The 24872-nt window shown below is 45.2% G+C and overlaps 1 protein-coding gene across 7 annotated transcripts in view; it reads right to left on the reverse strand.

Annotated features, from left to right (window-relative positions):
- The window catches only part of PLXNA4 (plexin A4), a 596073-nt gene that overhangs the window by 131060 nt on the left and 440141 nt on the right, over nt 1-24872 (reverse strand). For all 7 annotated transcript variants that reach the window (XM_082472852.1, XM_082472851.1, XM_082472850.1 and 4 more), the window contains one exon: nt 8122-8253. In XM_082472852.1, the coding sequence (XP_082328978.1) occupies nt 8122-8253 (132 nt within the window). The remainder of the gene's footprint in view (nt 1-8121; nt 8254-24872) is intronic.

Raw genomic sequence — 24872 nt, forward strand, 5'->3', positions numbered from 1 at the left:
TACACGTGATATTTGAAATGCACTTAAAAGACTCAGATTAGATATAATTCTGCCATTTGTAATTTCTACTTTTAAACCTATATTGTGTTTAGCAGAGTCATGTGACATCACTAATGCCAACTAGTCATCTTGGACAATGGCACAAACTAACACGCACCTATTTACTTTTGAAAACGTCTCATCAATATTCAAACTGAGGACACAACTTACTTAAGTATCCGGTATTTCTCTCTTTCTGCAGAACTTCAAGCACAAGTCAAATCAGTTCCCTCTGAACTTAACCACTTCCATTCAGACGCCATCCCTGGAGGAAGGGGAGAGGGCTGGGCTTGTGGGGGTCAGCTTCCATCCGCAAACACCCTGTGTAAGGGAATGGGGCGCCCACAGAGTTGAGGCTTGTCTTGGGAAACACCCCAAGAGCTCCAGCCTCTAGACCAGAGTCCTCGTGATACCCATTCAAACCCGCAAGGAGAGTGTGCCCTTTGGGCTGACATCCACCTGCACCAGGGCCCCAACTGCACAAGGATGTTGTGGTTCGAGGGCAATCCCCACAGTTGGACCACTTTCTTTCCAACGTCCGGTAGGCTGGAGTTTGCGCCCACCTCTCTCCTACAGAACTTCCAGAACATGTCTTCCTCTGCTTTTCTCTACTCTGCATAGTGTCTGGCTCTGTGCTGGGCATACAGTGGGCACTTAATAAACACACGTGGGGAGGGGCCTGAAAGGTGGCAGAGATGCAGCTCTTTGCCCTGTCTGCCCGTACTGTGGAGTCTCCATACGTGCTGCTAAGTGGGATGCAAGCGCCGAGACAGATGCCGAATGGAGTTCAGGATTAGAGAGCTGCCAGGCATTCCCCTAATTACCTGGCCCTTGGATTTCCTGTCCTTCCTCCCACTCCAAACCTCCCTGCCCACTCCTGCTCTGCCTTTACATACCAGCTCTTCTTCTCTTGTTCGGGGCAGAGAACTGTTTTCCCGTCTGCCCTAAAAGTCCTGACAGGTGACAAAGCCAGTGTTATTCAGGTGCCCAGTCTGTGACGACCTCAAGTCCAGTGGGGCTGGACTCAAACTAAATTCCTTCCCCAGAGCAGAAGTAGAATTACAAAGAAACCCCACCAAGCCCCGTGGAGGGACGCAGCTCTGTTTGATTGAGGTGGGAGACCCCAGGTCCCCCGCCCTTCAGTCTCCTGGATGCAGGGCTAACAGGTGTGAAGGGGCACTCAGCCTTTTCTGGGGGATTGTGAAATAGACTGAAGGTACCAGGGAATCCTGGAGAGCTGGTGGCCAGAGCTGAAATGGCCCTTAGCCACCAAACAGTGGTTTGTCTGGGTGTCCATACCCCTGGAGCACTGTTTCCTAAGAGTATTAGTAATAATGGTAATGATAATGATGATTGTGTAACTAGGCACTTTACGTATATTACCTTTAGTCCTAAAGATACACTAGGCACTTTACGTATATTATCTTTAGTCCTAAAAGCCCTGAAAGCAGGTAATTATCATTTGTGTTTTCCACATGAAGAAACTGAAGCACAAACTCTGCTTGAGTGCCTTGCTCTGGGCGGCAGAGCTGGTGAGTGCTGAGGGCCAGGGTGAAATTCCACGCTCACGGTCTATTCATGGGCACCCTGTGGTCTCCATCCTGCACACATTTCTGTATCCCAGTCACCCTCATGATTACCTGAGAAATGCCAGGCCACTCTCATTGTTTCTTCTCTGGGAGGCTACTGAACTTGACCCTATTCAGATACTGGAGGCTTTCACGCCTCTGGGAGGGACCCTTGAGAGGCATGTCAGTTGGAAAAGGAGTGTGTGTGCGGGCGGGGTGCTTCACTGCCTACTCCCCTTATGGGGTGTCCTGGCTGTGTCTGGGGCCCTGTGTACCCCCAACACGTCCTAGAACAGAAGGGGCTTTTGTCCCAACTTGCACTGGGCTGGAACTAAGGATGAATAAACCAAGGGCCCTCCTTCACAGTGGGGTAGTGGGGTGGTTCTGCGTTCTTACATCACCCCCAGTGCCGCATTCAGCCCACTCCACCCCCAGCAATCCCTTCGATCTCTAAGGCTTGTTTCGGCAGCTGAGGATTGGGGTACAGAGCAGCCCTGCTGGGAAGACTAGGAGATGAAGCGCATCTCTCACCCCACTGAGAGCTCCTCATTGGAAGAGGGGCCCGGAGCAGACCCTGCAGTAGGAGCTGGGTTGGATTCCAACTTGGCTCCTCCGCCAACCTTCTGTGTGACTCTGGACAAGCCGTTGACCTCTCTGGGCTTCAGTGTGCTCATCCGCTGTAGGGGAAAAGGCAGCGGGAGATAACTGGACCTGAGAAGCCTAGAGGGCTTTTCCAGCTCTAAGCTTGTATGACACCATGGAGAATCCAGGGACCAGCACTGGAGTGTAGGACCTGAAGCAGGAAGTCCTCTCCCCTGTCCAGGTCCCTCCCAAGGAGACATTCTGCCTTTACTGAGAAGGAAGGGAGAAGTGGAACATCTTGGTCATGATGCACGGGAACCTTCAGGAACAGCTCCAGACAAACCGGAAGGCTTCTGCCTGAGTGAGACTAGGTGAAACACGGCAACAGTTTTTCTCTTTTTGCGGATGCCTGAGGTGGCTCGTGTGCTGTCACTCGCTCTCAGGCTTGCGCGTCAAGTCCCCTCTCCCAGGAGCTATCAGAAACAGCCCCGTCTGGGTGCCGGGAGCAAATGTCCAAATGGCCTTGTCACAGTGTCGGCCACCCAAATGCAAACTGGAGCGGACAGCTCGACCCTGCAGGGGTGGGAGGAACACACGTGCCCGGGGACCCAGCGTGAAGAGAGTAGAATCATTCGTACAGGAGCCATCGCCTTGGGCCGCAGGAGCCCCCTCCACGACTGCACTGGTATGAGAGCGACGTCCATGGACCTCTGAGCTTGTCAGACTTCACACTGGCTAATCTCAGAACATCCCGGGAGGCAGGCAGGGGCAGGGAGGGACACAGAGGAGCGATAATGGTCCCCTCCTCACACAGAGTGTCCTCAGCGAGGCGCCACCCAGATAGGGGTCTGAGTCCCAAGGGGTGTGAGCCTGTCTGTCTTGAACCCCAATACCACCTTTCCTTCTGAAACTCACAACATGGTACAAATCACACTCACAAAGCATCCTCTCCCCAGTTCCCTCTCTCCCACCGCGCAGGCTTAGCCATCTCTCAATTTCACAACCCCAGGCAAAGAGCTTGAAAAGAAATACAAAAGAAGAGGGAAGGGGATAGGGACCCTCAACAGGCCCCTTCACTTTGATGCCCTTGCTCTCTGGGAAGCCTTCTCTGGCTGCTCCGCTTAAAATTTCAACCCTTTCACCCTGACCAGTCTTCCCAATCCCCATTATCCTGCCCCGGGGCACTTATTACCTGCTAACCTACTACAGGACTTATTTAGCAGGTTGATTCTTCTTGGTTGCTTCCTCTTGCTGAAACTGCAAGCTCCTAAAGTCAAGGATATTTATCTGTTTCTCCACTGTTGAATCCCCAGTGCCTGGGCTAGTGTTTGGCACATAGTAGTTGCTTAGTGAATATCTGTTTAGTGAATGAATGAATCAGGCCTGGGTGATTCGTTACAAAGCAAGATGGCCCTCACTACTTCACTACGGGATTATGCTGGAGCCAAGAAGAGCAGCCCCTGCCTGGCCCTGCTTTCCTAGGTAACTCCGACCTCAGGTGGGCCCACCTCCTCAGCCCTTGCAGACATCTGTATCCTGGTTCACAACTAGGACTGGAGTGCCACTGGCTCATGAGGGCGACAGGCTGTGATGTCCCCAGGCACCTGGAAGCTGACCCACTGTCAACAGGAGTCAGTAAAGCAAAGAACGCCGTGAGAGATAGCTTTGGCCCAGACACAACTGAAAGTGTATCTCAAAAAGCAGAAACATGTGCTTAAGGCCTCTGGCTCTCAGGCAGGGGAGAGGTGGTGTGTTGGATGGCAGGGATGCTGAAATTTACTGAGAAATCTGCCACTTGCTCTGGGGCCTATCAAAGACGAGCCTCGCCTCGTGGTGGGGACAGCTGCTTCTCCCCTCCGTAGTGGGTTGCTCCAGGGCACCTGAGGACAGCCCCGGCTCTGCCACCTCATCTCCTCGTTTGTCTGCCTTGCTGACATTTCCTCTCACTTCCCTCCCATCAGTTTGGCAGGTTTTTATCACACTGGTTTCAGTGTGTGTAGACATTCCCTTGGGAGTACTGCAGTTGTAGTAAATATATACCATATACATACACACAGACGTGTACAAAGCAAGGAGACTGCTGGAGACACACAGACAGAGACAGACACAGGGGAAGGTGTGTGTGTGTGTCCATATATGCGCTCACGCGTGCACACACACACAGACACACACACCCCCCCCAGGGAGATACCCAGAGTCATGCAGAAGAAAAGCAAGAAGACAGAAACATAATATGGCACTGCAAGAGACAGGCAGACCCTGACAAAATGACACTGATACCTAGCAGGCGCACTCAGCCACTCCAAGAAAAAGTGTACTACATAGAAAGGAGCCCTTGCTGGGCAAGAAATAGAGAGGAACTCACGTACCCAGAACAACAGAAACAGTATCCCAGCTATAGAATTATTCAGCCTGCAAATAATTGTAGTAATAGCTCCCATTGTTTTTATCACTCAGGAAATTCCAAGGACTGCGGTAGTTCTGTGCCAGAAATAGGGATGAAGACTGAATATATAGTTCTTATTATAAATCACAATATCACAATTAGGTATATTATATATGACTATCACATCAGATGTATGATATTATTATTTAAGAGATAGTTAAAGTAGGCTATTTAAGTTTAACCAGCAAGTTTATATAAATGAAAACACAAAGCAAAAAATAGTTCAGAACAGGGCAAAAGTCATGGCAGTGATAAACAGATGACTGAAGCTTGGGGGAATGCTTTCTTTATCTAAAATATAGTCTTTTAATCATATAAGTTCAAATTTGGGAATTAAGATAAGCAATAAATCATTCATATCAGTTCTTCTCTTTTCTAATTCTGGTTGTGTGAAGACACTGGGAATTCATTCATTCATTCATCCGTACATTCATCAAGTAACTATCAAGGGCCTAGAAGGTGAGATTTAGGCAGACGAAGAAGACATAGAACTGTCCTCCAGCTGCTGTCAGTCTGCTAGGAGACAAAGACAAGAAAGTCATCACGGCTCAGTCTGAGAAGAGCTACCGTAGAGGTGCAAACCACGGGTCAGGAGTAGCTCGCTGGACATGTGACAGCAGAGCTAAGTTTTAAGGGAAAAGAAAAAATTAGATGATAAAGTGAAGCACCTTTCAGGCAGAGCCGACATCAGTGCCGAGCACATACCCTCAGCCTGCAGTCCCAGCCTTGCAAGGTGTTCCAATCCATCATGGCTGAGACTCACCCACCGGCCGACAGAGGCTGGTAGGCCTTAGTCCTGAAGCCCCGGGGCCCAGTATATCTCCAGATATATTTACCAAGCTGCTCTTGCCCAGTCAGAACTGCAGGCTGTGGGTTCTTGATTTGCTCTCCACTGGGCCTGGATCCCTGCTGAGGAGCCTGCCTCGGCCTTGACCTGGACTCCTGCGCTCCACCCCCGATAGATCACCCAGAATCTTGATGCCACCACCTGCCAGACTCCACACACAGCCAGTTCCAGACGCTCCTGGTGCAATGTCATAAGCATAAGAGCCTCCACTTACCAAGCCCTTACGCTGTGCCAGGCTTGGGTCATGCTGATTACGTGCATTATGTCATTAGATCCTCGGAACGACACCAGTGAATTTTATCATTACGTCCATGTTCCAGTTGAGGACAACGAATCTTAAGGAGGTTAGGAGCTTACCTGAGATCACACTTAGTAAATGGTAGGACCAAGGTTCGTGCTCAGATATCCTGACACCAAGGTCAGTCTGATTACCCATCTTGCTATATTACCCTCCCCACTAAGAATCTGCAACCCCAAAGGACGCCAGTGTTGGCCCAGACGTCAGGGTCTTGGGACTGTGATTCGGGTGGCAGGCCTATGAGGAGCAGCCCCATAACGGATAACGGCCCTAACTCTATCCACTCCTGCCTTCCTCTCCTTCCCAGTGTGCCCGTAATCCAGAGCTCCCAGCATGCCTTGCCGTCAAGCCTGAATAGGTACTGACCACTGACCGTGCTCTCAGGGAAGTGGGACAGGTGAAATCAAGAACCTCAGAATCCCGGGACTTCCCCAGTGGTCCAGGGGTAAAGAATCCGTCTTCCAGTGCAGGGGATGCGGGTTTGATCCTTGGTCGGGGGAACTAAGATCCCACATGCTGCAGGGCAACTAAGCCAGCGTACCACAACTACTGAGCTCACGCGCCTCAACGAGAGAGCCCGCGTGCTGCAAACTACAGAGCCCAAGGGCTCTGGACCCCGTGGGCCACAGCTACAGAGCCAATGTGCCCTGGAGCCTGTGCGCCACAACTAGAAAAGAGAAAACCCGCACGTCACAACTAGAGAGAAGCCTGTGCGCCGCAACGAGAGCCCGCATGCTGCAACTAAGACCTGACGCAGCCAAAAAAAAAAAAAAAAAAAACAAAACGAACCTCAGAATCCCAACTCAATTAGAGGGGGCTCCACACAGCTTTTAGATTTTCCTCTTTGGAAGTCCTTAGATATTTTAAGTCCCAGGTTCAGAAATCCTGGCTTTCAGGTCACGTAAGAAATCCTGAAACATTCAATGCCCGTGGAGGTCTTGGGTCTTCTCCAAAGAATTCATTCCACCAGGGAAAGCTGCTTCCCCTCAGTGTCTAGGGCCTTAGAGGTAGGCAGGGAGGGGGAGTGTAGGCCTCACGGAAAAGGAATAAGAAATGAAAGCAAAGGAGCAGCTTCATACCAGTCCGGACTCCTGGGATAAAATGCTCCCCTCTCGGCTCCACATCAGGCCATTCCCAAGCCATGGCAGCCTCAGCGAGGGCACCACAATGGGTCCCAGTGTGGCTGAATGGGGTCCCTCGCCACGAGAAGATGTCATCGAGCTCTTGGGGAGGGTGGAGCTGCTGTGGGCTGCCAAGGCATAATGCACAGGCCCTGTGGGCGGCATAATGTGGTATTTATCTCCCTCACTTTGCAGAGAGGGAACAGGCAGGACAATCCAGACTCTGTCAGCAAGGTCCTCTGGGGAGTTCAGGCCTCGCTAATGAAGATGAATAAGACGGGGGAATCGGCCTTTGCCGCTCAGAGCTGATGTATACATATTCACGGGCAGGGAGGACAGCTCCCAGAATAACCCGTCCTCCAGAGAGGCAACAGGGGCAGAGGTACGGCAGTGCGAAGCCGCACTTGGGGTGGGGTGTGTCTTGTGGGGTGGAACACTGCGGGCTGTGAATTAGGGCGCCCCAGGAAATACCCTTAAATGGATGGAATTTCCAAGGCGAAATTTATTCCTTTGCCCGCTGCAAATGTATGAGTCCTGGTCTGAGCTCAGGGACCCCTGAAGAACTTAGTTCTCAGCTGAGTTCCAGAAGCAAATCCAACTCTGCTACTTCCTACTCCACATCAGCTAATACCAATCCTCACACCATATCTGTTCTGCCTGGTGTGGCCTCATGGAATTTGCTGGAGGTTCCATGTTAGAGGTCCAGGTACACACGAAGCCTCGGGACACATGTTACAGCATCTCATCTCATACACATAGACCCTGTTTTCTGAATCTCCATCCATCTGACTCTTCCATGATGTGCCCCCAACTAAGTTTTTCTGGGCGACAAATCCTTGCCCACCATAGACCTCCAGGGTCCAGGAAGGTGACCTTGGTGGGAAACTATACAGTGTGTAGGGAAATCGGGACCAAAAACTTGGGCATCTGTACCATGTTTCTTCAGGTGAGAGCAAATGTTGGCCCTGCACCTACACACACCGTCACTCTGAAGTCAGTGGATTTGTTCTTGACTCACAGATATTTTGATATGTGAAAGGTTTTATTTCCTGTTTTGGCACACTCAGCCTCTGTCCCCAGACAGCACAACGGAAAGGATACACACTGAGCCAAATAAATCAAATCCCCTCTCTGTAGCTGGCCTCCTGTAGGTTTCCACGGAGCCACAGGCTAGTCCTTAGCAGCAAGACAAATGTCTGACAGAGCTCAGAGCGCCTTACCTGCCTTTCCGACATGATGTAGAGCTGCTCGTGGTCCTTGGAGAAGGCCATGTCCCGGAGGATGGGGCCGGGGTCCACCACCTGCACCGTCTCATACTGGAGGGCATTGCCCCTGGGCCCATCTACCCGGATCTGTGGAGAAGAGGAAGAGGAGAGCCGGTGTGAGTTCCGATCCTGCGTGGCCTGCGGTCCAGATTCCGCCTGGGGCCCCTCCCACAGGCAAGGGGGAGGCAGTGAGCCCTGCCTCCCAGAGGCCAGGCCTGAAGGAGGAGCGGCACATGCCCACCAGGGGCCTCGCATTGGGGATGGCAAAGAGAAGGGACGAGGCGGAGACCAAACCGGGCTGCACCAAGAATCTGGTGTTCTTCTCTCTGGCTCACTAGGCCTTAGGCTTGAGTCTTTGAGGCCTTGCTTGTACATCTTTGGAGAAGAGGATGGGCCTTTCTAGTTACTCAGGATATTACCTTATTGTTAACGTAATAAAAAGGTTCTCTGCAACATCAAAAGTCCTACCTGGGGGCTTCCCTGGTGGCGCAGTGGTTAAGAATCCGCCTGCCAATGCAGGGGACACGGGTTCGAGCACTGGTCCGGGAAGATCCCACATGCCGCGGAGCAACTAAGCCCACAAGCCACAACTACTGAGCCTGCGCTCTGGAGCCCTCGAGCTACAACTACTGAAGCCCGTGCTCTGCAGCAAGAGAAGCTACCACAATGAGAAGCCCCCGCACGCAGCAATGAAGACCCAACGCGGCCTAAAATAAATAAATTAAAAAAAAAAAAGTCCTACCTGATATACTGATAGAATAGATGGGGAAAATGAGATGCAGTACGTTAAACAACTGGCCTGAGCTATCAAATCTGGTGACAGAATGAGAATCCAGTTTGACCCTGGAGTCCATGCTTTTCCTACCACTCCAGTTACACGAGGGACCCTGTTCCTTGATGGCTTTCATGTTTACTTCCTGGGGGTGCCACTAAAGGCAGAGGCCTCCAGCCTGCACAATTCCAGAGGCTTTTGCCAGTCATTCCCAATTCTGAAGCTGAAACACTTGCGCTTGGCAAATATTTATTTTAAAAATGAAGAAATACATGAAGTTCAAACTCTTCTTTGCAGATTTCCCATTAAGCTCAGGAAAACAACAACAACAGCAATGAAAAAAACCAAACAAACTGGTGAAGGAATTAACAAAAGATATGTTTAGCCCTGAAAATCTAAATGCCTCGGATTCCAGTAGCCCTCCTCCTTCTGTCCCCACCCCCAAGCCACCAGACGTCCACCCTGGCCAGGTCCTTCCTTAATCTGAATGAAATGGGAGCTCATGCAAAACCAATTGGGATTACCACCCAAGTCTGACCACGAGGTGATGGCCTTGGCCCCCAGCCCAGCCGGGCTTCATCCCCAGCTGTGAATCACCCCTGGAACAGCAGCATGAGAGTGATATTGCGCGGCCAGCTGGTCTCCAGCCCCTTAAGGCTGCCGGCAGGAGCAAGCGCCCCTCGGGGATGCCAGCAGAATGGTGTCCCTCCCACCCAGTGCCCCGTGGTCTGATCCCCGAGGGAAATTGGATTCAGTGCCTGAGTGACCATCTTTATCATTTGGCTCCAACTTCCCTGCTCTTTAGGGTGAGCGGATGTGCTGGATGTGGACATCAGAAGAAACAAGGTGAACTGGGCAGGGACAGAGGGGTGGACCAGGGAGCACCAATGGGGCGAGTTTTCCCAGGCCCAAGGAGGCAGGATGGGGGTATGACCCCCGCCCTTGCCCATTCTGCCAGGGCAGGAAATCAGTAACTGAAAAGGTGGTTCCTGGAAATTCCGTGGCGGTCCAGTGGTTGGGACTCAGAACTCTCACTGCCAGGGGGCCCGAGTTTGATCCCTGGTGAGGGAACTGGGGTCCTGCAAGCCATGCGGCGCAGCCAAAAATATAATAAAAATAAAATAGAATAAAAGACCTTTAAAAAAGAAAGAAAAGGTGGTTCTTCCCTTCACATCACCCCACCCCAATCCACTACTTGTTTCAGAAAACAGAAAGGAAAGCATGCATTCATCCATCTGCTGAAAGAGTCTCACACAAGACATGAATGAAAGGAGTTTATGGTGGATGTGCTGAATGATGGGCAATCACAAAATTTAGGTAGGCTGGACCAGCTGCTGGCTCTTGGGCCATTACATGAATAAGAACAAGAACTGCTAGCGATTGAGTGGCTGCTATGCGTCAGGCACGATTCTAGGCATTCTACATGTATTTACCCTCTCATTTAAACCTCATAACTCCATGAAGCCTTAATATTCCACTAAGCCTTATTCCAATAAGCCTTAATAAATTCCATTTACAGGTGAGGCACAGAGAGGTTTAATACCTTGTTCATGGTCACACATTTAGCGATCGGCATGGCCTCAACCCCTGTCGAGGTGCAACCAATTCCAGAGTCCACTCTTCAGTGCACTTACATACTACACCAACACAAGTTGAGCCAGGTCCTACTGGTTCTATAAACCTGCATCTCTTCTAGGAGTGAAAGTAGTTAATGTTAAACAAGCATCACCCTGGGAGTGCTGGAGGAACCATGTCTATCTACTGCAGTGGTAAATGGGAGTGTTTCCTTAATTTCTCTTTCCGATTTTTCATCATTAGTGCATAGGAATGCAAGAGATTTCTGTGCATTAATTTTGTATCCTGCTACTTTACCAAATTCATTGATTAGTTCTAGTAGTTTTCTGGTAGCATCTTTAGGATTCTCTATGTATAGTATCATGTCATCTGCAAACAGTGACAGTTTTACTTCTTCTTTTCCAATTTGGATTCCTTTTATTTCTTTTTCTTCTCTGATTGCTGTGGCTAAAACTTCCAAAACTATGATGAATAATAGTGGTGAGAGTGGGCAACCTTCTCTTGTTCTTGATCATAGTGGCAATGGTTTCAGTGTTTCTGGGTGTTGAATTTTGTCGAAAGCTTTTTCTGCATCTATTGAGATGATCATTTGGTTTTTATCCTTCAGTTTGTTAATCTGGTTTATCACATTGATTTGCGTATTTGAAGAATCCCTGCATTCCTGGGAAAACCCCACTTGATCATGGTGTATGATCCTTTTAATGTACTGCTGGATTCTGTTTGCTAGTATTTTGTTGAGGATTTTTGCATCTATGTTCATCAATGATACTGGACTGTAGTTTTCTTTTTTTTGTGACATCTTTGTCTGGTTTTGGTATCAGGGTGATGGTGGCCTCGTAGAATGAGCTTGGGAGTGTTCCTCCCTCTGCTATATATTGGAAGAGTTTGAGAAGGATAGGTGTTAGCTCTTCTCTAAATGTTTGATAGAATTCACCTGTGAAGCCATCTGGTCCTGGGCTTTTGTTTGTTGGAAGATTTTTAATCACAGTTTCAACTTCAGTGCTTTTGATTGGTCTGTTTATGTTTTCTATTTCTTCCTGGTTCAGTCTGGAAAGGTTGTGCTTTTCTAAGAATTTCTCCATTTCTTCCAGGTTGTCCATTTTATTGGCATATAGTTGCTTGTAGTAATCTCTCATGATCCTTTGTATATCTGCAGTGTCAGTTGTTACTTCTCCTTTTTCATTTCTAATTCTGCTGATTTGAGACTTCTCCCTTTTTTTCTTGATGAGTCTGGCTAATTGTTTATCAATTGTGTTTATCTTCTCAAGGAACCAGCTTTTAGTTTTATTGATCTTTGCTATCGTTTCCTTCATTTCTTTTTCATTTATTTCTGATGTGATCTTTATGATGTCTTTCCTTCTGCTAACTTTGGGTTTTTTTGTTCTTCTTTCTCTAATTGCTTTAGGTGTAAGGTTAGGTTGTTTATTTGAGATTTTTCTTGTTTCTTGAGGTAGGACTGTATTGTTATAAACTTCCCGCTTAGAACTGCTTTTGCTGCATCCCATAGGTTTTGGGCTGTCATGTTTTCACTGTCATTTGTTTCTAGGTATTTTTTGATATCCTCTTTGCTTTCTTCAGTGATCTCTTGGTTATTTAGTAGTATATGTTTAGCCTCCATGTGTTTGTATTTTTTGCAGTTTTTTTCCTGTAATTGATATCTAGTCTCATAGCGTTGTGGTCGGAAAAGATACTTGATACGATTTCAATTTTCTTAAATTTCGCAAGTCTTGATTTGTGACCCAAGATATGATCTATCCTGGAGAATGTTCCATGAGTACTTGTGAAGAAAGTGTAATATGCTGTTTTTGGATGGAATGTCTTATAAATATCAATTAAGTGCATCTAGTTTAATGTATCATTCATTTAAAGCTTGTGTTTCCTTATTTATTTTCATTATGGGTGATCTGTCCATTGGTGAAAGTGGGGTCTTAAAGTCCCCGAATATGATTGTGTTACTGTCGAGTTCCCCTTTTATGGCTGTTAGCATTTGCCTTGTGTATTGAGGTGCTCCTATGTTGGGTGCATAAATATTTACAGTTGTTATATCTTCTTCTTGGATTGATCCCTTGATCATTATGTAGTGTCCTTCTTTGTCTCTTGTAATAGTCTTTATTTTAAAGTCAATTTTGTCTGATATGAGAATTGCTACTCCAGCTTTCTTTTGATTTCTATTTGCATGGAATATCTTTTTCCATCCCCTCACTTTCAGTCTGTATGTGTCCCTAGGTCTGAAGTGGGTCTCTTGTAGACAGCATATATATGGGTCTTGTTTTTGTATCCATTCAGCCAGTCTATGTCTTTTAGTGGGAGCATTTAATCCATTTACATTTAAGGTAGTTATCGATATGTATATTCCTATTACCATTTTCTTAATTGTTTTGGGTTTGTTATTGTAGGTCTTTTCCTTCTCTTGTGTTTTCTGCCTAGAGAAGTTCCTTTAGCATTTGTTGTAGAGCTGGTTTGGTGGTGCTGAATTCTCTTAGCTTTTGCTTATCTGTAAAGGTTTTAATTTCTCCATCAAATCTGAATGAGATCCTTGCTGGGTAGAGTAATCTTGGTTGTAGGTTTTTCCCTTTCATCACTTTAAATAGGTCCTGCCACTCCCTTCTGGCTTGCAGAATTTCTGCTGAAAGATCAGCTGTTAACCTTATGGGGATTCCATTGTATGTTATTCATTGCTTTTCCCTCGCTGCTTTTAAAATTTTTTCTTCGTATTTAATTTTTGATAGTTTCATTAATATGTGTCTTGGCATGTTTCTCCTTGGATTTATCCTGTATGGGACTCTCCACGCTTCCTGGACTTGACTATTTCCTTCCCCATATTAGGGAAGTTTTCAACTATAACCTCTTCAAATATTTTCTCAGTCCCCTTTTTTCTCTCTTCTTCTTCTGGGACCCCTATAATTTGAATGTTGGTGCATTTAATGTTGTCCCAGAGGTCTCTGAGATTGTCCTCAATTCTTTTCATTCTTTTTTCTTTATTCTGCTCTACAGTAGTTATTTCTGCTACTTCATCTTCCACGTCACTTATCCATTCTTCTGCCTCAGTTATTCTGCTGCTGATTCCTTCTAGAGAATTTTTAATTTCATGTATTGTGTTGTTTATCATTGTTTGTTTGCTCTTTAGTTCTTCTAGGCCCTTGTGAAACATTTCGTGTATTTTCTCCATTCTATTTCCAAGATTTTGGACCATCTTTCCTATCACATTACTCTGAATTCTTTTTCAGGTAGACTGACTATTTCCTCTTCATTTGTTTGGTGTGGTGGGTTTTTACCTTTCTCGTTCATCTGCTGTGTGTTTCTCTGTCTTCTCATTTTGCTTAACTTACTGTGTTTGGGGTCTCCTTTTCGCAGGCTGCAGGTTTGTAGTTCCCATTGTTTTTGTGTCTTCCCCCAGTGGGTAAGGTTGGTTCAGTGGGTGTGTAGGCTTCCTCGTGGAGGGGACTGGTGCCTGTGTTCTGGTGTATGAGGCTGGATCTTGTGTTTTTGGTGGGCAAGACCACGTCTGGTGGTATGTTTTGGGGTGTGTGTGAACTTAGTAAGATTTTAGGCAGCCTCTCTGCTAATGGGTGGGGTTGTGTTTCTGTCTTGCTAGTTGTTTGGCATAGGGTGTCCAGCACTGTAGCTTGCTGTTCGTTGAGTGGAGCTGGGTCTTAGCACTGAGATGGAGATCTCTGGGAGAGCTCTCACCTACTGCTATTACGTGGGGCTTGGAGGTCTCTGGTGGTCCAATGTCCTGAACTCAGCTCTCCCACCTCAGAGGCTCAGGCCTGACACCTCGCCGGAATACCAAGACACTGCCAGCCACACAGCCAGGTATGTGGGGAGTTTCTTGCCTTTTGGGAATTTTGAGGTCTTCTCCCAGTGTTCAGTAGGTGTTCTGTAGGAGTTGTTCCACATGTAGATGTATTTTTGATCTATTTGTGGGGAGGAAGGTGACCTCCACGTCTTATTCCTCTGCCGTCTTGAAGATCTTCCTTAATACTTTTTATAAATGGGTCTGGAGCAGGGAGCAGGAACATTACAGCTGATCCTAAGCTCTTTGGAATAGCAAGAAGGCCAATGATGGAAATGAACTACAGAAAGATGGCACATCCTCTGTGGGGACTGAGGGTGGGGGGAGGAGTTGTATTTGGGCAAATAGACATGGGACTTCAAGTCTCACGCTGGCAGAGATCATGCCTGTTGTATTCAGTGCTGCAGGCCCAATGCCTGGCACAGTACCCAAGACACGGTTGTTGCTCAATAATGAGTTACTGACAAATGTCGGCGAGGGTATGGAGAAAAGGGAAACCCTGTACACTCTTGGTGGTGTGTAAATTGGTACAGCCACTAAGGAAAACAGTAGGGTGGTTTCTCAAATAATTAAAACTAGAACTGCCATATGATCCAGCAATTCTGCTCCTGGGTATATACCCAAAGGAAACAAAATCAGTATCTCAAAGAGATATCTGCACTCCCATCTCCATTACAGCATTATTCACAATAGCCAAGACATAGAAACAACCTAAATATCTATCAGTGGCTGAATGGATAAAAGAACGTGATTATATGTATATAATTCAGCCTTAAAAAAGAAACAAATCCTGCCATTTTCAACAACATGGATGAATCTGGAGAACATTATGCAATGCGAATTAAGACAAACACAGAAAGACAAATACTACATGATCTCACTTATATGTGGAATCCAAAATAGTCCAACTCCTAGAAGCAGAGAGTAGAATGGCAGTTTCCAGGGGCCAGGGGGAGGGGAAAATGGAGAGATGTTGGTCAAGGGATACAAAGTTTCAGTTATTAGATGAATATGTTCTAGAGATCTAATGTACGACAATGTGACTATGATGATACAATACTGTATACTTTAAGTTTGCTAACAGGGTAGATTCTAAGTGTTCTTGTCACACACACACACAAAAAGAATGAAAACGGTAACTATGTGAGGTGATGGATATGTGAATTATCTTGATTGTAGTGATTATTTCACAATATATAATATATCAAAACATCAAGTTGTACACCTTAAATATATACAATTTTTATTTGTCAACTGTACCTCACTACAGATGGGAAAAGTAAGTAGTTACTACATAAATGATCAACTCCCTCTGTCTAAAACACCCCACATTCTACCAATCAGATGATGGACTCTGAGCTGATCAAGGTAAGATCAAGGTAAGAGGCAGGAGCAAAATAGAAGAGCTCAGTTGTCATCATTCACTGCTCCCAATACTCCACGGCAGCCAAAAAAGGCCAACAAAATATCAGGCAGCTTTCACATGCGATTCCAGGGGAAAAGAGGCAAACAGAAGCCATTCTCCTGGCCAAGTCCACCTGGACACAGAAAATCACGTTCAGTTCTCCCCTGGTAAGTTAGAACAATCCAGACGCCTGCAACTCGAGGACAGCCTAGGAAAGATTCCCCCAGGCCACGAAGACCAGCTGAGATGAAAGGAGACACAGTGGCCAGTGGCTGTCGTTCAGTCACTATCACAGGGGCCACCCCGAGGCTTGGGAGGTGACAGCTTAGAACAAACAAGATGCATTATCGTACACGTTAGGACAAATAAGATTTATTATTTTATGCAGCATAGATGATACTTGTGGATCAACTAAGCAGTGAGCAAGAGTGAAAATAGACATTGATTTTTTTTTTAAGGTAGAAAATATAACGAAGCCACTAATGTAAATTTGCGTGTTTAGAACATGTTATTCTCTGAGGCCGACGCCAAGGAGGAACCCACAGCCTCACCTTGTGTGTCCCTTGACAGAGTGACAGTCCGCACTCAATTCATCATCTACTGTGCATTTATGTAATGCCCAGGCTAGGCTCTGAGCCAGCCTCTGGAGAAGAACAGTGAGTCTCGGCCCTGCCCTCTGGGAGGCCATTTTCCTGATGGGTTCAGATTTCACACAAATAAGGTCAAGCAGCAAATGCTATAGCAGAGAGGTGTTCAAAGGCCTCTTTTCCTTCTTCCCGGGAGATCTGGCCAACTGATTGGAGTGTAACCAGGAATTAGCCCAGCCCCAAGCAAGGCTCAAGGGAGCATGTGTATGTCACAGAATAAAAGGGCTACCGCATGGCACCACCATCTATGAGTGTTTGACTAATAATACACATAGTGGGTAATATCAGATTTTTTCAAACACCCCCTTCAGAGAAAAAATCTCTTGAGTCAGTAGGAAGACTGATCTTAAGTAGCAACATGAGTGGCAATAACAGATTTTATAAAGATATGCTGGCAGGTGGAGGTAATAGTGAAAATATGAAAAAGGGGGTCAGAGGGGAAAATTTGGTCACCTTCATGGAGCACTGTCCTGAGGAGACAGTACAAATGTGTTCTCTGAGGGCTGAAGGGACACCTCACCCTTCAGGCCTCACCACAGGCCCAGTGAAATGTTCTCCTAGACAGCACTGGACAGCAGAAATATAAGGCCAGACACAAATGTGGGCCACATGGGCAATTAAAAAATTTCTAGTAGTGGTTACATTAAAAAAGAAAGAGGTAAAATTAATTTTAATAATCTATTTTTACTAACCCAATGTGCCCCCCCAAATAGTTTCAATTGAACAGGTGTACAGTATAAAAACTGTTAATGAGATATTTTACATGTGTTTTTCCCTACTACATCTTTGAAACCTGATGTGTATTTCACACTGACAGCAAAACTCAGTTTGGACCAGCCACATTTCGGGTGCTTAATAGCCATGTGTAGCCAATGGCTACTGTACTGGACAGCACATTTCTAATTTCTAGACTATTCTCATCCCTGTGTTCTGATTCTGCACCCACCAAGTGACCCTGCTGATAATAATAAGTTGACTTGGTGACTATCCTCCTGCGGGTGCCCTCAGTGGAGATCTTGCCCGCTTCCCTCCCCTGCACAATACTCTGTGTCTCCCAGAACCTTCAATTTATAGCATAACGAGCGTGCCCCATTGTCTTCACTTTTTTGGAGCTCACAGGCTGTAAGCTCCAGCTAGCTGGATGGTCCCCATCGGCCCAAGCAAGCTGTGTGGGCCCAGGCTGATCTAGGCTAGCCCTCAGCAGGCTCATTTGACACACTCATGCCTACTCTTTCCTCACCCAGGCTACAGGTTCCCTGGGCACACGTCTTGTGTGGCAGGAACCCCCTGCATCCTGGGTGATAGTCAAAACATTTAACAACCGCTAGAGGGAGAGGACCAACCAATCAGAGGAGTTGCTGTCAGGTCAGGTGGTCTTAAAGGCTCCCAGCTGCACCAAGTAATACTGCTGGGGGTGAAGGCGGGACCCAGATGGGAATTATTTCAAGATTTAACAACTGGTGAGTTATTTACAACAACCAAGACTTGGAAACAACCTAAATGTCTGTTGACGACTGAATGGATAAAGAAAATGTGACTCATATCACACAGATCGAGTGTAAAAGGTATATACTACATCTACATACATAGATGCATACAATGGAATATTATTCAATGTTAAAAAGAGAAGGAAATCCTGCCATTTGCGACAACATGGATGAACTTGGAGGACATCATGCTGAGTGAACTAAGGCAGACACAGAAAGACAAATACCGCGTGACCTCACTTATATGTGGGATCTAAAATAGTCAAACTCATGGAAACAGAGAGTAGAATGGTGGTTGCAGGAACAGGGGAGGACGGAGTGGGGAGATGCCAACAGGTACAAAGTTTCAGTTATGAAGGATGAACAAGTTCTGGAGATCTAATGTACAGCAATGTTAACAATGTCAAAGATATTCTATTGTATACTTGAACTCTGCTAAGAGGGTAGATCTTAAATGTTCTCATCTCACACACACACACACACACACACGAAAGAAAATAGTAACTATGTGAGACCATGGATATGTTAATTAGCTTGATTTCGGTGGCTATCTCACAATGTAGTTGTATATCACAACATCAAGTCATACGCCTCAAATATATACAATTGTTATTTGTTAATTATACCTCAACAAACATGAGACAAGCAACAACTGTTGAGGCCACGCTAGGACCTAAGAACCGAGCATCAGTCCTGCCTGGACCACGTGGGCCCCTCCATCACAGCGTGCATCCCCTCCACGCAGCTTCCCTGGAGCAGGCACGTGTACCCGAGGGCCCACACAGGATCCTCACCTGCCCTCCCCAGCTGCTCCGTCTCCAGCCCAGGATCATCCTAGGCAGTATGGTCCCCCCTTTCCCTCCAGCCTATCCACCAGGCAGCACGGCCACCTCTCCATCCCTGGCACGGTGAGCGTCTACGCTGCCAGGCAGACTGCTATTAAAACATCAGCAGGGTGGCCTCCGCACAGGTCAGCCATCCGGGGAGCGCCTGGCAGCTGCTTGTTTGTTTATTGGAACATTATCTGGGCTGGGCTGTTTATTTGCGTCCATTGAAGGACTGAACAATAAATATCATCTCCCAGTAGCAGGCAGATGCTTGCACTAGAGCGTTCTGGCCACCGTCTTGCTTGAAATAATCTCCCTAATGAGCAAACAGTGCTATTCATCTTTAAAGATGCAGGCCACCCCCGGCTTCCCCTTTCCTCTCTCCTTTCACATCCTCCCCAAATTCCCTGGTCAAGGTCCACACCGGCCAAATAGCTGGGCAAGGCCCAGAGGGTGGGGTCTCACCTGGCAGGGATTAGAGGGGCAGGGTGAGAGCAGATAAAACCCAGAGACCAGTGTCCCAGGACCCTCTGAATTCTCCACCTGGACCCTCACACCTCCAAAACAGAGGCATGTGAACCAGGGTCTGCTTCTCCCCTCAGAAGCCTCAAGACACGACTTCGGCTCTCTTAGGTGTCCTGGCCTTGACCTGTCTCCCGCAGAGGCAGAAACAGAACAGCCGTGAGGACCCGCGGTGGGAAATGAGTGACCAGGATCTCCTTCTCTGCACATACAGGGCTGTGGGGTCTCTCAGGAGGGAAAAATAACAAAGCTTTTGATTTTGTTTATGCGGTTTATTCAGTTGACCCCCAGAGGCTCAAAGTGGTGCAACCCTCGTCACTGTCACACAACATCTTGCCACGCAGGCTGGAAAGCAGGTGATAGGAGGAATGAGCACATGGTAGAGCGCCCGCATCAGGTGCATAGTAGGTCTAGTTCCTTGGTTGAATGAATGAATGACTTAAGAAACTCACTCTGGGCCTGAGCTGCCACAGTTGGGACCTTTAGACATACAGATACACTCACAGGTATATACATACACATCCTCTCTCTGTCTGTGAAGATAAGGCCACGTCTCCACTCAAACACGGCCTCTAGAACTTTCCACTTATAATTCCACAACAACGCGATAGATGGGGAGGAATCGGAAGGGTGTGGCGGGCCAGCAGGGAAACAGACCCAAGTACGAGGTGTGAGTATCTTGGCAACTTGCTGGTAGTGGGGTTACCTCTCCTTAGGGCAAGGGGCCCCTTTATAGTCTCCGTGTCCCTGCAGAAGAGGGCGGTGGCTCAGGGGTCACCACCGGGTTCTCAGAACGGTGGCTGGGATGACCTCTGAGTTCCCGCCAGACTCCCAGGGGCTGCAAGTCTATCCCCTGCCAAGGGCAGCTCCTCGGCCCCAAGCGCTCACTTGCTGTCAACATTCCTATAACCCCCAACCAAGGACATCTGAAACAAAACTTCACTCATACTGTCACTTGAATTGTCCCTAGTCCTTTCAGGTTTGTTTCTTTTTTGAGTGGCATGTTGATTTTTTTTTAATTTTTAATTTTATATTGGAGTATAGTTGATTTACAATGTTGTGTTAGTTTCAGGTGTACAGCAAAGTGATTCAGTCACACATATACATAGATCTATTCTTTTTCAGATTCTTTTCCCATGTAGGTTATTACAGAATATTGATAGAGTTCCCTGGGCTGTATAGTAGTGCCCAGTGCTTTCATTTTTAAAATCACGCCTCTCCCTCTCCTACGGCTCTCCCAATCTCCTTCCCCTGCTCTACTTTCTCTTTTTTGCACAGCACTTGTCACCGTTTCACATACTACATAACTTATTCCTTTATTATGCTTATTATTTATCTCCATTGCTAGAATGTAAACTCCACAAAGCAGAAATCTTTTTTTTTTTTTACATCTTTACTGGAGTATAATTGCTTTACAATGGTGTGTTAGTTTCTGCTTTATAACAAAGTGGATCAGCTATACATATACATATATCCCCATATCTCCTCCCTCTTGCGTCTCCCTCCCACCCTCCCTACCCCACCCCTCTAGGTGGTCACAGTAACTGAGTTGATCTCCCTGTGCTATGTGGCTGCTTCCCACTAGCTATCTATTTTATATTTGGTAGTGTATATATGTCCATGCCACTCTCTCACTTCGTCCCAGCTTCCCATTCCCCCTCCCTGTGTCCTCAAGTCCATTCTCTACGTCTGCATCTTTATTCCTGTCCTGCCCCTAGGTTCTTCAGAACCACTTTTGTTTGTTTTTTTAGATTCCGTATATATGTGTTAGCATACGGTATTTGTTTTTCTCTTTCTGACTTACTTCACTCTGTATGACAGTCTCTAAACCCATCCACCTCGCTACAAATAACTCAATTTTGTTTCTTTTTATGGTTGAGTAATATTCCATTGTATATATGGGCCACATCTTATTTATCCATTCATCTGTCGATAGACACTTAGGTTGCTTCCATGTCCTGGCTATTGTAAATAGTGCTGAATGAACATTGTGGTACATGTGTCTTTTTGAATTATGGTTTTCTCAGGGTATATGCCCAGCAGTGGGATTGCTGGGTCGTATGGTAGTTCTATTTTTAGTTTCTTAAGGAACCTCCATACTGTTTTCTATAGTGGTTGTATCAGTTTACATCCCCAACAACAGTGCAAGAGGGTTCCCTTTTCTCCACACCCTCTCCAGCATTTATTCTTTGTACATTTTTCGATGACGGCCATTCTGACCGGTGTGAGGTGATATCTCATTGTAGTTTTGATTTGCATTTCTCTAATGATTAGTGATGTTGAGCATCCTTTCATGTGTTTGTTGACAACGTGTGTATCTTCTTTGGAAAAATGTCTATTTAGGTCCTCCGTCCATTTTTGGATTGGGTTGTTTGTTTTTTGAAATTGAGCTGCATGAGCTACTTGTATAGTTTGGAGATTAATCCTTTGTCAATTGCTTCATTTGCAAATATTTTCTCCCATTCTGAGGGTTGTCTTTTCACCTTGTTTATGGTTTCCTTTGCTGTGCAAAAGCTTTTAAGTTTCATTAGGTCCCATTTGTTTGTGTTTTTATTTCCCTTTCTCTAGGAGGTGGGTCAAAAAGGATCTTGCTGTGACTTATGTCATAGAGTGTTCTGCCTATATTTTCCTCTAAGAGTTTTATACTGTCTGGCCTTACATTAAGGTCTTTAATCCATTTTGAGTCTATTTTTGTGTATGGTGTTAGGGAGTGTCCTAATTTCATTCCTTTACATGTAGCTGTCTAGTTTTCCCAGCACCACTTACTGAAGTGGCTGTCTTTTCTCCATTGTATACTCTTGCCTCCTTTATCAAAAATAAGGTGACCATATGTGTGTGGGTTTATCTCTGGGCTTTCTATCCTGTTCCATTGATCTATATTTCTGTTTTTGTGCCAGTACCGTACTGTCTTGATTACTGTAGCTTTGTAGTATAGTCTGAAGTCAGGGAGCCTGATTCCTCCAGATCTGTTTTTCTTTCTCAAGACTGCTTTGGCTCTTCGGGGTCTTTTGTGTTTCCATACAAATTGTGAATTTTTTTGTTCTAGTTCTGTGAAAAATGCCATTGGTAGTTTGATAGGGATTGCACTGAATCTGTAGATTGCTTTGGGTAGTATAGTCATTTTCACAATGTTGATTCTTCCAATCCAAGAACATAGTATATCAATCCATCTGTTTGCATCATTTTTAATTTCTTTCATCAGTGTCTTATAGTTTTCTGCATACATCTCTTTGGTCTCCTTAGGTAGGTTTATTCCTAGGTATTTTATTCTTTTTGTTGCAATGGTAAATGGGAGTGTTTCCTTAATTTCTCTTTCAGATTTTTCATCATTAGTGTATAGGAATGCAAGAGATTTCTATGTATTAATTTTGTATCCTGCTACTTTACCAAATTCATTGATTAGTTCTAGTAGTTTTCTGGTAGCATCTTTAGGATTCTCTATGTATAGTATCATGCCATCTGCAAACAGTGACAGTTTTACTTCTTTTCCGATTTGGATTCCTTTTATTTCTTTTTCTTCTCTGATTACTGTGGCTAAAACTTCCAAACGTATGTTGAATAATAGTGGTGAGAGTGGACAATCTTGTCTTGTTCCTGATCTTAGAGGAAATGGTTTCAGTTTTTCACCATTGAGAACGAAGTAGGCTGTGGGTTTGTCATATATGGCCTTCATTATGTTGAGGTAAGTTCCCTCTATGCCTACTTTCTGAAGGGTTTTTATCGCAAATGAGTTTTGAATTTTGTCAAAAGCTTTTTCTGCATCTCCTGAGAAGATCATATGATTTTTATCCTTCAATTTGTTAATATGATTTATCACACTGATTGATTTGTGTATACTGAAGAATCCTTGCATTCCTGGGATAAACCCAACTTGATCATGGTGTATGATCCTTTTAATGTGCTGTTGGATTCTGTTTGCTAGTATTTTGTTGAGGATTTCTGCATCTATGTTCATCAGTGATATTGGCCTGTAGTTTTCTCTCTTTGCGACACCTTTGTCTGGTTTTGGTATCAGGGTGATGGTGGCCTCGTAGAATGAGCTTGGGAGTGTTCCTCCCTCTGCTATATTTTGGAAGAGTTTGAGAAGATAGGTGTTAGCTCTTCTTTAAATGTTTGATAGAATTCGCCTGTGGAGCCATCTGGTCCTGGGCTTTTGTTTGTTGGAATATTTTTAATCACAGTTTCAATAGCAGTGCTTGTGATAGGTCTGTTTATATTTTCTATTTCTTCCTGGTTCAGTCTGGAAAGGTTGTGCTTTTCTAAGAATTTCTCCATTTCTTCCAGGTTGTCCATTTTATTGGCATATAGTTGCTTGTAGTAATCTCTCATGATTCTTTATATATCTGTAGTGTCAGTTGTTACTTCTTTTTCATTTCTAATTCTGTTGATTTGAGACTTCTCCCTTTTTTTCTTGATGAGTCTGTCTAATGGTTTATCAATTGTGTTTATCTTCTCAAAGAACCAGATTTTAGTTTTATTGATCTTTGCTATCATTTCCTTCATTTCCTTTTCATTTTTTTCTGATCTGATCTTTATGATTTCTTTCCTTCTGCTAACTTTGGTTTTTTTTGTTTTTCTTTCTCTAATTGCTTTAGGTGTAAGGTTAGGTTGTTTATTTGAGATTTTTCTTGTTTCTTGAGGTAGCATTGTATTGCTATAAACTTCCCTTTTAGAACTGCTTTTGCTGTATCCCATAGGTTTTGGGTCGTTGTGTTTTCATTGTCATTTGTTTCTACGTATTTTTTGATTTCTTCAGTGATCTCTTGGTTATTTAGTAGTGTATTGTTTAGCCTCCACGAGTTTGTATTCTTTACAGATTTTTTCCTGTAATTGATATCTAGTCTCATAGCGTTGTGGTCAGAAAAGATACTTGATACGATTTCAATTTTCTTAAATTTAGCAAGTCTTGATTTGTGACCCAAGATATGATCTATCCTGGAGAATGTTCCATGAGTACCTGTGAAGAAAGTGTAATATGCTGTTTTTGGATGGAATGTCCTGTAATATCAGTTAAGTCCCTCTTGTTTAATGTATCATTTAAAGCTTGTGCTTCATTTATTTTCATTATGGTTGATCTGTCCATTGGTGAAAGTGGGGTCTTAAAGTCCCCTAATATGATTGTGTTACTGTCGATTTCCCCTTTTATGGCTGTTAGCATTTGCCTTATGTATTGAGGTGCTCCTATGTTGGGTGCATAAATATTTACAGTTGTTATATCTTCTTCTTGGATTGATCCCTTGATCATTATGTAGTGTCCTTCTTTGTCTCTTGTAATAGTCTTTATTTTAAAGTCAATTTTGTCTGATATGAGAATTGCTACTCCAGCTTTCTTTTGTAAAGGTTTTAATTTCTCCATCGAATCTGAATGAGATCCTTGCTGGGTAGAGTAATCTTGGTTGTAGATTTTTCCCTTTCATCACTTTAAATAGGTCCTGCCAATCCCTTCTGGCTTGCAGAGTTTCTGCTGAAAGATCAGCTGTTAACCTTATGGGGATTCCGTTGCTTTTCCCTGGCTGCTTTTAAAATTTTTTCTTCGTATTTAATTTTTGATAGTTGGATTAATATGTGTCTTGGCGTGTTTCTCCTTGGATTTTATCCTGTATGGGACTCTCCGTGCTTCCTGGATTTAATTGATTATTTCCTTCTCCATATTAGGGAAGTTTTCAACTATAATC

Source organism: Balaenoptera physalus, assembly GCF_965194825.1.
Source record: "Balaenoptera physalus genome assembly, chromosome: 8".
Taxonomy (NCBI): Eukaryota; Metazoa; Chordata; class Mammalia; order Artiodactyla; family Balaenopteridae; genus Balaenoptera; species Balaenoptera physalus.